Source organism: Prionailurus viverrinus, chromosome F1, assembly GCF_022837055.1.
Source record: "Prionailurus viverrinus isolate Anna chromosome F1, UM_Priviv_1.0, whole genome shotgun sequence".
NCBI lineage: Eukaryota > Metazoa > Chordata > Mammalia > Carnivora > Felidae > Prionailurus > Prionailurus viverrinus.
In genome coordinates, this window is record NC_062577.1 from 36,610,113 (window position 1) to 36,625,915 (window position 15,803).

The 15,803-nt window shown below is 40.1% G+C and overlaps 1 protein-coding gene across 3 annotated transcripts in view; it reads left to right on the plus strand.

Moving 5' to 3' along the window:
• Window positions 1-580: 580 nt before the first annotated feature.
• NR5A2 (nuclear receptor subfamily 5 group A member 2) overlaps window positions 581-15,803 on the plus strand; it is a 121,951-nt gene continuing 106,728 nt past the window's right edge. The window contains exons 1-4 of one of the 3 annotated variants that reach the window (XM_047841551.1): window positions 581-745; window positions 1,771-1,889; window positions 3,436-3,577; window positions 5,846-6,492. In XM_047841551.1, the coding sequence (XP_047697507.1) occupies window positions 1,785-1,889; window positions 3,436-3,577; window positions 5,846-6,492 (894 nt within the window). In that variant the 5' untranslated portion in view covers window positions 581-745; window positions 1,771-1,784. Of the gene's footprint in view, window positions 746-1,201; window positions 1,356-1,770; window positions 1,890-3,435; window positions 3,578-5,845; window positions 6,493-15,803 lie in introns of those variants that run through there. The other 2 variants (XM_047841552.1, XM_047841550.1) reach the window with 2 other exon arrangements.

Sequence of the window (15,803 nt, forward strand, 5' to 3'; positions counted from 1 at the left end):
TAGGGTTGGCGCCACTAGGAGGACTGCGCTTAGCGTCTCTACTTCTACTTCACGGAGCTCAAGGCGCCTGCTTCTACGCGAACATCTTTTCCCGGGACCCCACCCCCACGCCCAAACTCTGGCTAACTCACTCCGGTTTAAGCCCCAGGCCAGGGCTCTGTGTCTCGGGAAGAGACGTCTCAACTCAGCCGGTCGGTCCTCGGCCCTCAGCCTCCAAGTGGTGCAAGTGACCTCACCTCCCCACGGCCCTCTCCGGAGGCCTGCAGAATCCGTAAAGAAACAAAAAACAAAAAGCAAAACAAAACAAAAAAACCCACTTTATTTTAAAAAGATAAAAAGGAAAAGAACGAGTCCTTGGCGAAGAGGCCACATGATCGTGATGGAGTGGCCGGGAACTTTGGGGATGCAGTGGGAGCTATTTCTCTTTCCGTTTTGGTAAACAAATCAAAGGAAACTTTTGTCCCGCCGTCGGTTCCCCCATCTCCCCCCCCACCCCCCCGCCCCGCCCCCTGCAAACGCCACTGATTAACTTAAACTCGAATCTGCATTTGTGCGCCTGTGTGTCGCCGAGCAAGAGTTGGGCAAGGGGCGAAAAGGACAGCGCGCCCCGGGGTTTCACAGGAAGGTGCCCGGGAGGGGTACAGCTGGTGGCTGGGCTGCGCGGACCTGCCCCTTAGCACCGATACCCGCCGCGTCGCCCTCCGAGACCTGCCCCCGAGTGAGTCTCAGGAAGGGACTAGATCAGGTATCATCTGGGGTCTCCTGGCCACTGCCCTTCCTGTGCATAGTTTATCCATCTTTTAGCTGCGATGACGCCTTCGCAGGGGCTAAGTCCGGCGGAAGGCGGTTACTCGATCCCCGCAGTGAGCCGCTTGTAGCCGCGGCCTGATTTCTGTTTAACTTTAACCGGGCAATCTCAAGGTGTTTATATTTTGCAATGATTATCGGAAACATGTGAAGTTTTATCGCAGGACTTTAATACTTGGGGACGAAACCAAACCCTCCTGTGTATCTTTTCTTTTCTTTTTTTTTCCCCCCCTCCCATCCGGGCGTCCTCCCTCTTTTCCTTCTTTATTTTAACAGGACGTTTTCGAATGTGAAGAGACTAAAGTATCCAGAACAGGAGCCCTGTCGATAAGTAACTGAATGTTTCAATTAGTCTAACAGATTCGAACGTACAGCCGCAGGCTGTTAAAAGTGGGGGCTGCTGCTGGAAAGCTGTTTCTGGGGCTTCAGGTTCTCGGTCAAGTGTTTGCAAATCGGCAGTTGCTATCCTGATAAGCGCTGTGTACTTGCAGCAAACTTACTCCAAGAGTGCGAGAATGCGAGAGCTTGCTTCTCTTCCTTAGGCAAAGGTGACATTTTGGATCTTAACTTTAGAAGGTTGAAAAGAAGTTCTAAATGGTTACTTTCTGCAATTCATGTTTCTTTTCTGATTTGCTGTCTTGCAGTTATGACCTATGTGTTCCACAGCGGTCAGTTTAAAATTCTTAACAAAAGAAGTTGGAAATCTTTTTAAGTTAAAAAAATAGGAAGTGCATGCTCGTTGAGTCCTAAAGATGTTTTGCTTTCATTGTATAAAACTATTTTTTAAGTATAGCAAGATAAAATATTATATATATAATATATATACATTATATATATATTATATATATAATATTTTACCTGTGATATTTGCCCACTGATCACCAAAATGCTTTTCACTGCAGGATTAAAACCTACATAGTAAATTAATTAGATATGTATACACATTTCTTTTTCTTGTTTCAGTGTCTCAGTTTAAAATGGTGAATTACTCTTATGATGAAGATCTTGAAGAACTCTGTCCGGTGTGTGGAGACAAAGTGTCTGGATACCATTATGGGCTCCTCACCTGTGAAAGCTGCAAGGTTTGCCTCCACGTTGCTACCTGATAAATATAATGTTTAAATCCAAAATAAACCATTGGATTACTTTTTAAAGCTAAATGGAGGCTGTCTTTTATAGACTCAATTAAAAATGAGAGAAAGAGTTAGTCCTGGGGAGATGATTCTTTGAAATATGTGTTTGATTTAATTCCAAAGGCTAAAAAAATTTATGCTGTTTAGAAAACTTTGCCCGTCTCATGGTTTTAAAATATTTTATTGTAGTAAAGTGATGTATCTGTAGAAAGACTTCTATTTCTAACAGTCCTAAATATTGATTTTGCTTGACTTATATATATTTAAAGCATCGTTGTTCTTGAGAGGGAACATGACAAAGTATTTCCCAAATATATTTTAACTTCAGAGTATTCTGTGCTGCAAGTCTAAACATTTTTTATCCACAGATAAAAGTCTAAATTCTCAACTGCATGATTTCATCCTGATTTATTCCAAAAACAATTTTGAAGATTTTTTTAAAAATTTATATCATAAAGGATAAGAAAGCACATCTCAGTTTATAGTAGAATGGCATTCATAAATAAGTCATATGACCTATTTAAATGCAAGAAGTTTTAATATCTAAAATGTACTAAATTTTTCCTGTTACTATCAACCATACATCAAGAATTTCTCCCAGACCTTTTTGATATAGTCCCAGTCCATTTGATACTATTTGCTATTTCTCAACATTTTTTAAAGTAGAAAGCTTAGTACAAATACTTAAACCACTGCCAGGAAAATCCCTTCATTCTCTATAACAAAGTAAGATTGTTCCACTTTATAGCTAGTAAGATAAACATAAAGAGTATACCATCCTGGTAAAGCTGTTATTATATTATAAAGCTACAAAATTTGTTTTGATGAATTCTTTTGGGTGAAATAGAAGAAAAACACACTGTGCTAAAATTCAGCTCTCTGCTATACATTTTTTCTTTTCCATCAGTTTCACTTTTTTTTTTTTATTACAGAGTTCCCCAACTTGAATGTATTTCAATGGAATTATGAACATTTTCCCATTTTACTCTTTAAATCCTCTTGCTCTCGACAGTCTAGTGCTGACATTTGTAAAAAAAAAAAAAAAAAAATCTGGGGTGTTTTGCTGTTCAGTTTTTCCAATGGTATTTTATAATAATTTGCCACTAAAATCTATCAGGCTGCTTACAAACGGTGCAGAGCTCCATGAGTACCTTATCTGGAATATGAGGTTAATAAGAAAACAGATTTTTTTTGAAATTACTGGTCAATATGGAATGTATTTTTCTCTGTCTGTTGAGATGAAATGGTGTATATCCACATCTCCCCAAGATTTGATGTTATTCTAGGAATATAACTTTAGTGCCAGAAAAATCTCCACTTTGGCCCAGCACTGTTTTGGAGGGTTGATCTTGCTAAAATGTAGAACAAACCACAGAACCACGGAAGGGCTCATTGGTTCAATGAAAAGATTTATTGGTGATTTCCTTAAAATGAAACAATGGACGAGACGGGTGTTAGATTTATACTGTGCCTCACTATTTTCTCTGTCTTATAGGGGTTTTTTAAGCGAACAGTCCAAAATAATAAAAGGTACACATGTATAGAAAACCAGAACTGCCAAATTGATAAAACACAGAGAAAGCGTTGTCCTTACTGTCGATTTCAAAAATGTCTAAGTGTTGGAATGAAGCTAGAAGGTAAGTTTCTTCTAAAGACTACTAGTGCCTGTTAAAACTCTCCAAGGACATAAGATTTAAAATAACATTGTACTTATAATACGGTAACATTATTCTCCTAGTCTTCTAACACCATGGACAATAATGTAAGATCTTTTTATGTTTCATCAGCAGAACAGTCCAAGTCTCATTTAAATACTGGTGAAATCTACCAGGAAAAAATTTCAGTCTTGGAGTCCCCCTCCCCCTTTTCTTTTAATTTTTAGTTTGGGGAGCAGATGCACCTGACACTAAAGAGGCCAGGTGAGATGAAAACAGGACTGTGATTGAAATGAGAACAAATTTTAAAATTTGCAAAAATTAAAAAAAGTGTATTGTCGGTTTTCAAGTCAGGATAACTTAGTAAAAGCCTGATTTTAATCTTTTAAATTGTTTAATTGTCATAATTGTTACTATTAACTTCGTGACTCCTGAGCAAGAGTCAAAGCTAATTTAACTGTGAAATGGAGTTGCTCATAGGGAGTGCAAGTTTTGATGGTGTAGGAAAACACGTTCCTTTTTCTTTTTTCTTTTTTGTAAGATAACGATCAAGTCTGCAAAATGAAGGTGGAAAGTAGGAAACGTGAAAAATGATGAACTATTAAATCAGTAGCATTGGTTTGACAGGAACAAGAGAGTGGTTCCCCAAAAGCCATGTTAAACTATGTCGAAAGAGTAGAACCTGGTACTTACAATGTACAGATTGGCAGGGAGTAAAGTTAATGTGTGACCACTGTAAATAATTTGGTGCATGGACTCTCATGGTGTGTTGCTGTTTTTCAGCCTCCAGCCTACTGACTGTCCACAGATTAACTACAGTGCAAAGAGAGTAATAATAAGGCATGCCGGTCACTGTTCAGTGCCAGATACAAGAATGCATTTTATTTGATCAGTGAGGCACAGGCTACTTTTGTTTGGAGCTTTTCTGTTATGTGGCACTCACACTTGATAGAAATATTCAGAAGATTTCGAATAAATCTTCTGAATCGCTAACAGATTCCTTCCCAATAGAAGTAGCCACTTTGGTTATCATGAGAACTGTTAACTCTGTACTGTTTTTAAGAAGAGATTGGGAAAGAGATCGAGAAAGAAATGCTCATTCATTTATTTATTACCAATCACGTTATTATTTTCCAGACAGCAAAATACTGTGGGAGATGTTTACTCTAGTATGAGACTCAAAAGATAAAATGTCAAAAATCAAATGTTGTGATTTCATATGATATAATTTGATTTCTTTTTTTTTTAATGAAAGGAAAAAGTTGCATTTCTTTACCTTAAAAAGTGTGCTTTATTAACTGTAAGTCACTTGTGGGGCTGAGGTCTACTTCCTTAACAGTGATGTGAAATAGTTGAATATTCAATAAATTATCACCCAGATGAAAAACTCTCTGTTATCTTGTGCAATATTCTGGATACCTTGCATTCACAATAAATTTTTAATGCCATACTAATCCTAAGATAAAAAGCTCAAAAACTTAACCTCCAGCAATTTCAACATGTCAGAAGCTGTCAGAGGTCGCTGGTTTCTGTCTAATTGCCATTGGCCACTATGGGCTTGGAGAGAACTGCTAACTCACTTATTAGACGTGGTCCCAGACTCCACACAGCACTGTGATGGTGGACTGTCTTGACAGCTTCTGAAATGAATTTGCTTTAATTATGTCCAGTTCTGCCTAAATTAAAAACAATAACTGGTGGTTATCTGATGTGTGTTCATCAAGTCCAGGTGAAAATGATTTTCCAGGAAGAGCATGTACCCAATCTTTTGCAGCAAATTAGTCAAAATGGCTTTGAGGGAGGAAGATAGTCTAAGGGAAAACATTCACAATTTAATCCAGAAATGGGTTATTTGATTTTTAAGTTTTTCCTCTTAGCAGTTTGGGTTTCTGTAAAGAGAATTCTGACACAACAGGCATAATACTCTTTCTTAGCAATCTGAAGGATCCCCTGTGTGTAGCAAAAATTATGAAATCTTTTCAGTCCACCAAAGGGTTAATAGTAATAGGTTCCCATGTATCCAAAATATTTTTTTTTTTTGATGACAAACACTTAGAGGAGAGAATTCATAAATAAGGAAGACATGGCTTTGGCGGGGGGGGGAACCTTTGAGAGGTATGGTGTGAAACAACCACACACATAACACTTCTGGACAATTTTCAACATTTCTAGATATCTGGAGATCCAGAGAATGATAATAATTTCCATCTTATTTATACCCTTACTCCTTTTTTTTTTATTTCCCTACAGCGGTAAGGGCTGACCGAATGCGCGGGGGAAGGAATAAATTTGGGCCAATGTACAAGAGAGACAGGGCCCTAAAGCAACAGAAAAAAGCCCTCATCCGAGCCAATGGACTTAAGCTAGAAGCCATGTCTCAGGTGATCCAAGCAATGCCCTCTGAGCTCACCATCTCTTCTGCAATTCAGAACATCCATTCTGCCTCCAAAGGCCTACCTCTGAACCACGCTGCCTTGCCTCCCACAGACTATGACAGAAGTCCCTTTGTAACCTCCCCCATTAGCATGACAATGCCACCTCATGGCAGCCTGCAAGGTTACCAAACATACAGTCACTTTCCTAGCCGGGCCATCAAGTCTGAGTATCCAGACCCCTACACCAGCTCACCGGAGTCGATCATGGGCTATTCCTATATGGATAGTTACCAGACAAGCTCCCCGGCAAGCATCCCACATCTGATACTGGAACTTCTGAAGTGTGAGCCAGATGAGCCTCAAGTCCAGGCCAAAATCATGGCCTATTTGCAGCAAGAGCAAGCTAATCGAAGCAAGCATGAGAAGCTGAGCACGTTTGGGCTTATGTGCAAAATGGCTGATCAAACCCTCTTCTCCATTGTTGAGTGGGCCAGGAGTAGTATCTTCTTCAGAGAACTTAAGGTATGTCATCAGCTATTACAGCTTACAGCCCTTTCAAGAGAGACCTAACTCTGTTCCTAATTAATATATTCGTGGTGCTGAACATACTTTTTCCTTACTTTTCTTCTTTGTATGATTTACAGAGTAGAAGAATCTTATGACCTTGATTTCAGGACTATCACAGCTTAAGTTTATGGGGCTTTTATTCTATATAGCTCTTAGTCTAGGGGGATGGCATTTCATGTAAACTATAGGAAATTTTTTTTTTCTTGAGTAGTAGAATGTCTTTATTCCCTCTAACTCAGATGGTTTATGGCTATAAAATTTAAGTCAACGTGAACCAGTACCTAGTGAACTTCTTAAAAATTATCAAGTAAAAAAGCTGTAGTATATTGGTGCCAATTTAAAAGAAAAAAATACCAAAATTTAGTTGTGTTTAGACCCTAAAGAGTGAAAATGATACCACCAGTTAGTAGTGTAAAATGGGTTTTTACTACCTGTTTACCTTGACATTAGGTGGGTAAAGCCTTTGTTTTCTGAGCAGATTCCAATAGGATGTTTACTGTCATTGGATGGGGATTGGGCAAATGGTGAGTGCTAGTCTACTTGGCTCAGGTTTTAGTTCTCATAATCTATGCCTCTCTTTGATTTTAATGGATTGCTACATTGTAAACACGGTACTTGTTTGTATAAGGATCTCTGTTTAACTACATAATTATTTTATTTCCTGAAACTTAAGACTGAATTAATATGGGAAAGTGCTATAGAAGTTTGGAATCTAAGAGTACCTCCCATAGCACACATGGTCGTCAGTGGTTTCATTCTCTGTTCTAAGAACAGAAGTGAATCCTGGATTTGATTTCTCAGTGTATCTGTTACAAAACCGATGTCTTCCTTTTACTGTCACGGGAGTAGATGAGGCTGCTAGACATCTGTGGCTTCTGATCACCTAGGACTTTTGGAGGAGATTTAAAACTCTTGAGGAGGACAGTACAAAGCAGACCTTTAATGTAAAGGGTGGCCATTAAAAACTGTCTGTGTAGACGGACTAGGGAATATGGAAGCTGAGTGCAAATGGAAGATGGTGCTTTTCATAGCAGATGTCCTTAAGCACTGTGATTTGTACAGGGAAACAAAAGTTATCTGAACAGATCCAAACAAGTTGGTAGAATGCTACCACAATGCTGTTGAGACTGTCCACCTGTCCAGCTCTTTACTCTCTTGTCCTTTATCTTTCCATTTAAAGATAACTTGAACGTGGAGATAGATACTAGACTGCAGAGACGACAAGCAGAAAGCATTGAGTTAGCTCGTCAGGCCAGATGTTTTCTGAGTATGTAACCACCTTGTGATAATCAAAGTGTTTTTCATTAAAAACAAAAACAAACAAAGGAAACTTCCTGGTGTTTTTACATTCACAGCTTTGTCTTTCAGTCTGCAGGTAAGGTATTTGAAATGAAAATGAAAATGACAATTTTAGGTGAGTGTAAAAGCGAGGAAAGCAAAACTGACCTTGCAGGCAGGTGGACTAGCTTTGGGTCATGGCTTTGTTTGCTACTCAGTAACTGTGTCTTGATAGGCAGGATGTCAATCTCCGAGCCTTAGTTTTCTTATCTGTAAAATTGTACATCTGCTGTTTATGGTGCAGGGGGTATACAGGGAATGACAGTATTTTCATTGAAGAGGTTTTGCAAGGAATAAGTGAGACTGTGTGGGCAAAATACTTAGTACTGGGAGCCTGGCATATATTTTATACTCAATAAATTATTAGTGTAATTTAAAAATTGTTATTATTGTGGTTTTGTGATAAGTGTGTGTCAGTTTTACATAACACCATCTCATATTCAGCATAAAAACATGCATTTGTGCTTTCTTCCTAATTTGACATTGGGAAACAATGTTACCACATGTGTTAGAAAGTAGTGTCATTACATAATACACAGTCATAACTGCTACTAATTAAAGATGTAAAATTTGCCAGGCAGTAAGGTGGGTGTAAGATGAATACAAAGTTGAGTAACATAAAATAGTTCCTCTCAAAGATTTTATGATAAGCAGTTTCAAATATCTATTAAAAAAAGAAAAGCAGCTGAAGTTGTAGTTCCCAAATCCCCAGGGAAAGAAATCATGCATATCATTTACGTGTCAAAAAGAAGACATTGGAAGGGAATAGCACCAGCTACAGTTAGGACCTGAAGGGTGCTAGGAAAGCACTCTTCCTCTCCACATTTCTCTTTTCCTTGCCCTGCAGCTAAATTCTACAAGATTCTTTTATAGGGTGTGAGGTCTCATATTTGGCTAAAATATAAATACCTTTGGGAATGGAGTTATAGTAAAGCATCATCAGTCATTTATACTGTTTAATGCATTTATCAGTCTTTCATGAGAAGATGCTTTGAAAAAAGGAAAGGGAAAGAAAGTACAAACATTGGTGGGGGCGCCCCAGGAAAAGAGGTAGGAAGCACCCCCATGAGAGGAAGACAAATTTGACCCACTTTCCAGTTTGCCTTGGGCTGATGTGGAAAAGTGATTCAATAGAAGTATTTTTCAGAGACAAAAATGTAGAATTCAGAATAACTTAGGGGCAGTTTAAATATAGAGTTGGAAGGTAACTATTCACATTCAGAAGAATTTGTATTCTTTTCATTTATATATTTACCTTGTCACAAGTAAGTAAGTTGTTGGGAGCCCACATTGAAACATGTGTATTGTGGTGTATGTCTTCACTTTGAGAGAGAGAGAGAGAGAGTGAGCACAAGTGGGGTAGGGGTAGAGGAGGAGAGAGAATCCCAAGCAGACTTTGTACCATCAGCACAGAGCCCGATGCGGGGCCTGAACCCTCAAACTGTGAGATCCTGACCTGAGCTAAGATCAGGAGTTGGACACTTAACCGACTGAGCCACCCTGGTGCCCCTAGAAATACAAGTTTTTAAACTGTGACCTGTAGTAAGAATGTATTTTACACTGGAACTTGGTGTACCAAACAGATCTCTCTCTCCCTCTCTCTCTTTCTCTCTCATACACACACACACACACACACACACACACACACACACCCCAAACTAAAGTTTTCACTAGACATTACACGAACTTCTCCATGCCATGCACTCTGATGTTTTCTATTCTATTCTGCTTTAGTCTAATTTGCTTCATGCTTTCAAAAATTTCCGGTCATCACCCACTGAATTGATTGCATGACCCACTAATGAGGCATGATCTGCAGTTAAGAAATGTTGTTCTGGGGAAGGTTTTGTGGACCATCCACTGGGCATTGCCTACCTGGCATTGCTAAGAACAAGTCCAGAAAAAAGCCTTTTTCCCCTGGCATGGCCTCCAAGACATCTCTGAAACTTATAATTTCCTCTCAAAGATTTTATGATAAGACAGTTTCAAAAATATCTATTAAAAAAGAAAGGCCACTGAAGTTATAGTTTGCAAAACCCTATCTTCCTGCAAAAGTTGTGATTTTTAAATATCATTTGGGAAGATGAATGCTCCCCTTTAAACCTTTGTCTTTTTTTTTTCTTGTTAACACAGCAAATTACCCATCAAGTGATATACTAATAGGGCAGATTGCTTGTATCTCTACAATCCCAAGACGAAAAGTCACTTATTTGTTCCCAGAAAGTAATAGCATAATAAGGCAATTTTGCAAATGACCCCTGGCTCAGTCTCCCAGGACAAGTTACACTCTCCACCATGTATAAAAGGAAGGAATACAGATTTCATTTGTTTACTATTTAAGAGAACAGAGGGGCCAGAGGAGATTTGGTGGGTTGTTCTGCTTTTCTACATGTCTACAAGGTGCAAAAAAGATATTCTAGGTCCTATTCAAAATATCGTCGTGAGAAAGAGGAAATTACAACTCCCAACATCACAGTTAATGAAATAGGACACAAACAGCAAAAGAAAGAAAGAAAAAAGGACAGTATACTCATAGAAAGTGTGCAGTTTCACAGCTGGAAGATGATTAGGGAAGAGGAGAGAGAGGAAACGTAAGTGAGCTGTTTGTTTTCTCTACACCTGTAAGGGACAATTCTAATTCTAATCCAAGATACTGGTGTGAGAAAGACAAAATCATTATTACAAAACTAGCAGCTTTCAGGGCGCCTGGGTGGCTCAGTCGGTTGGGCGTCTGACTTCAGCTCAGGTCATGATCTCACGGTTTGTGAGTTTGAGCCCTGCGTTGGGCTCTGTGCTGACAGCTCAGAGTCTGGAGCCTGCCTTAGGATTCTGCGTCTCCCTCTCTCTCTGCCCCAACCCACTCGCATTCTGTCTCTGTCTCTCTCAAAAATAAGTCAACATTAAAAAACAAAAGTAGGGGCGCCTGGGTGGCGCAGTCGGTTAAGCGTCCGACTTCAGCCAGGTCACGATCTCTCAGTCCGTGAGTTCGAACCCCACGTCGGGCTCTGGGCTGATGGCTCAGAGCCTGGAGCCTGTTTCCGATTCTGTGTCTCCCTCTCTCTCTGCCCCTCCCCCGTTCATGCTCTGTCTCTCTCTGTCCCAAAAATAAATAAACGTTGAAAAAAAAAAATTTAAAAAAAAAATAAAAAACAAAAGTAAAAAGCAAACAAACAAAACTAGCAGCTTTCAAAACAGCACATGTGCATCAAAAGAGTTGCCATGCCTAGAAACCAGATTTTCCAGAGTTTGAAGACATGGTGATCATTTGACCCACCTCCTGCTTTTACATATGAAGAAACTGAGGCAGGAGTGGAATTGTGACTTGCTCAGGATGATACAGTCAGAACTGGGACTGGCAGATTCAGAAAAGCAGTACTTTGTACAGTCCCCCTCTCCACCCCCAACACACACACAGGCACACACACACACAGACGGTGTAATCTTTGACCCTGAAAACACAGGCCTTTGCCAGTGAAGCTAAAGCAAATCTCTAGGTTATCAGAAGTCCATCACTACCGTCCAATTACTAAATCACTAATAATCAGTGAGACAGATTTTCTCTGAGCCCAGACAACCAACCCCCTGGGAGTGAATGAGTCACTTTAGAAAGCTACAATAATTCTTTCAGGCCACGGGGGTATCGTTCAGTAGAGTAGATCTTCCAGCTAGCACTTCTGAGCCTTGAAAGCGTGTCCGGAGCATCCTTTAATATCTTACCCTCTGCACATAGTATACCGTCTGGGAGAATCTGGGTCAGCAACCACATACGGGTTAACTGCTCAGCAGTTAAATGGTTAACTACAGTCATATCTTGTGTTCTACTCAATGCCAGGCATATTCAGCATGGGTTACTTTTTATGCATGTTTGTGAAAATATGCAGAAAGAGAATACATGGTTGTAATCAAGTGATAGATGAGCCAGTAATTATAAAAGTGTAAGCAGTGTTTTCTGAGGTAATATCTTAAATCCTGTGCACTTTCTAATTTTTAAACCGAATCTATCTTACAATGGCCGATAATCTTGACTTTTTTCCTTGTGTTTTTCAAAATTAAGAGCAAATTCGAGATCTCCTCACGCTGCTGAAAGATCTGTCTTTGTGAGTCAAGAAGACTGTATGTTTTCTTTGTTATTTTTCTCTCATCTGGGTCTTAAACATCTCACGAACACAAGAGCAGTGAGAAAATAATTCCCACTTTGTTGAACAACTAATGAATCTGGAGGATCTATTTGATCTTCTAATGAGACCAGATGTCTTAAGAGGATTCTGGGAATGGATATATAAGAACTTCCCCTCGATGAATGATTCTGATACAAGTAGGAATAAAAAAAAAAATTCTAAATTAATCCTGACTGAAACACATAACTGGCGTTTCTGTGGAAAATAGGTCTCAGAGACTCAGGGAGTTTGTGCCAAAGGAATTCAGCCACGCCGAAGCCAGTTTCTAAGCGCAGTTTTGTCCAAAGGCTAGAGTAGGATTAAAGCTTCTCTTTTCTCTGGTCTATGACAGAAGCTTTCTAAGCAAAGTTTTACTTATTTCTTTTGAACATTCTAGGTCCTTTTTCCCAATCCTTCGTTCACCTTTCCTAACCAATACAGGTTTATACTCTGAGATTTCATTGGATCTGCCCCAATTTTAATCTATATTATTTGGTAAGCTTACTCAGCCCTTTTCTATATGCATGTAGGGTAGTGGTGGGGAGCATAGAGAAAGCCCCTGCATAGGGTCTTTCCACATTCACCTACTGTCCAATCCCAGCGTCCCTTCCCACCTCCTCACTTGCTCTTGTGGCTTCCCAGAGTTACAGCTAGTCACTTCACACACACTGTCTTTTCATTCCTCTGGATGCCAAGTGGTTACTCCTGGGAGGAGATGATATGCAGGAAACAAACTTCAAAGTGATTCCCACTCAAGAGGAGAGAGATTTTTCTAACTGAAGGAGAATGAAAAGATTTCTTACCATCTTACTTACTCTTCAAAAGATGTCGGAATGAAAGAAATCTGTCCTACGTAGGTAGAAATGGGAAAACTAACTTTTCTTCCACCAGAGGTGGACATGGAAGTTTTCTTCTGAACTTGTGAATTTGGAGAGAATATTGGAATTGGCAGGTTTGACCCGATGGTCTGTCAGGTCTCTTCAGGTGTCAGACATCTGCTTCCATGATTTCTTCCAGGTAGACTTAGAAGGGAAGCCTCTGGTTTGGCTGATGGTATTAAGATTTGTATTATTCTAAGCTTACTTGCTTCTTATGCCCGTGCAACTGTATACATGTCTATTATCAGTTAAGGAATCCAGTATTTTAATCTTTCTTCTTCACTACCCACTGGATGAAACCACTCTTCTCAGTCAATACCTGTTATTCCTATGGCTAGTTCTTTGGTGGGCAGCTGACAGTGCCCACCTGACTGTGAAAACATGTAGTCTTTACCTTCTCTGTTCTTGACAAGGATGTCAAGAAAGTACACCAGGCACCCTGAAACTGCTATGTGCTAGTTCTTTTTTTAAATTTTTTTTTTCAACGTTTTTTTATTTATTTTTGGGACAGAGAGAGACAGAGCATGAACGGGGGAGGGGCAGAGAGAGAGGGAGACACAGAATCGGAAACAGGCTCCAGGCTCTGAGCCATCAGCCCAGAGCCCGACGTGGGGCTCGAACTCCCGGACCGCGAGATCGTGACCTGGCTGAAGTCGGACGCTTAACCGACTGCGCCACCCAGGCGCCCCATGCTAGTTCTTTTTATTAAGGTATAATTTATATTCCCTAAACTCGCTCTTTAGTGGACAGTCAAATATAAATCACTTCCCCAAATTCTCCTGTGCTCTTTCTCATAGTCAAGGCCTCTCTCTACCCAGCTCCTGTCAACCCTTGTTTTTGTCCTCATAGTTTGCAGTTACTTTTTTTTTTTTTAAGTAAGCTCTACACCCAACATGGGGCTCAAACTCACAACCTTGAGATCAAGAGTTGCATGTTCTATTGACCGAGCCAGCCAGGCACCTCAGTTTGTAGTTACTTCTTAACGTTTATTTATTAATTTATTTTGAGAAACAGAGAGAGAGAGAGAGAGAGAGAGAGAATGAACCAGGGAGGGGCGGAGTGGGGGGTGGGGGACAGAGGATCTGAATCGGGCTTTCTGCTGACAGCAGACAGCCTGATGTCAGGCTCGAACTCACAAACCACAAGATCATGACCTGAGCCAAAGTCAGATGCTTAACTGACTGAGCCACCGAGGCACCCTGCACTTACTTACTTTTTAGAAGTATTAACTTTGCTTTATTCTGTGAGTATGCATTTAGAAATACAGACTCAGTTTAGACTCTAACTTCCTGAAGCTTGGTTTCAGTGTGGTGGTTTCCATGCAAACATATCCTCCATGGGAAGCCAGGATATTTGGTAGGAGTGTTAGTAGTGATGATCATAGCTTCATACTGGGTTTGCTTGTTCACACACCGATAAGCTTCCTGTTCCTATTAATCTTTTTGTTATCTACTAGAATCATGGGGAGAGCATGAGAATAGCCAGCCACACCCAAGAAATCCATGTTTAACTGGCTTGGCCATTGTCAGGTGTCTAAAAATGAACAATGAGAATAGGAAGAAAATCAACATTTTCCTTGCTGTGCTCAAGGTCAGATGCTGAAGGGGAAGAGAAGTCCCTTTTATTGGGTGCTCGTTATTTGCTTGCTATAGTACTGGGTGCTTTCAGGCCATTTTCTGGTTTGATCCCTTAGAAAGCCCTCTGAAGTGAGCAGGGTATAAGGTCTCCCTTTGGTGAGAGAGTCTGAGTAAATACTTGGACCATTGCCATCACATAACATGTTCTTTCCAGAGGATACATCTATCCATCCACCCCTTCTCATGCTAGATCATAATAGCCCATAGAGACACTGAGTTACTTGATTACTAAAAATTTGCTACCTTCTTTTTTAACCAACCAGTCCTCTCAGTCTACTAATCTGTTAGTACCAGCAAAATTAACCAAGATACTTGAATCAGTTTGGTTTCCAGGGGGCAGGAATGAGAAAGATGGGGAAAAAAAACAAAGACATGGAAAAAACCTTGAGAGGTAGTTTACATGTAAGGGGTGGGATAACATTAACAGGTGAGAGTTTAGAGAAGACTCAAGGTTACAGACAAACACTTCCAGTTTTCCTTGACTACAGAGTTTGGACAATGGTTGATAATAATAGCTGCCATTTGTTGAGCTTTACTATGAGTCAGACAATTGTTACACTTTACATGTGTAAAGAGTGATAACACTTTACATGTGTTATCTCATTTAACACTAATTGATCCCTGTGCAGTAGGCTTTATTATTCCCTGTGTGTAGATGATACTAAGACCTAGAGACATCTACTGACTTGCCCCGAGTCACATAATTAATAGTAGTGGTAATGCTGTCATTAAAACAAAAAATGTAAACTGTAAAGTACTTTATAATCGTAGCCATTATCACTGTGCCCATATCTGTATACATTACAATAGGTCTTAAAGGACCTCTGTTACCCTCAACCTGCTTTATCTTAAATTGGCCCAAGGATGTGCAAATTCTGTCTTTTTTTTAGTTAGATGAGGACATTGTAGGAATGGAAAGTACTGAACAGTTCAGTAAGTTAGCATCAGAAGGGGGTCATGGTTGCCATTGGTTGAAGAGTCCCACTCCAGAGCCTCTAAACCGTCATGTGTGAAACCTGACTGTAACTGGAGGCGGCGTAGAATGAAGCAGTGACAAGCTAGAGCCCACTCATGCTCCCAGTTTAGGAACACCTGGTAGCCCCCCCCCCCCCCCCCCCCAGTGCCTCCATTGTCCCAGCTCCTGCTGCATAATTACTAGAAGCAGTTTGGCTAGTTTGTCTGCTTAGAAGCAGTTGCCTACCTGTTTTCAGAGAATAATTATGGTCCCTGCTTACTGCATTACTTGAACTTACCCA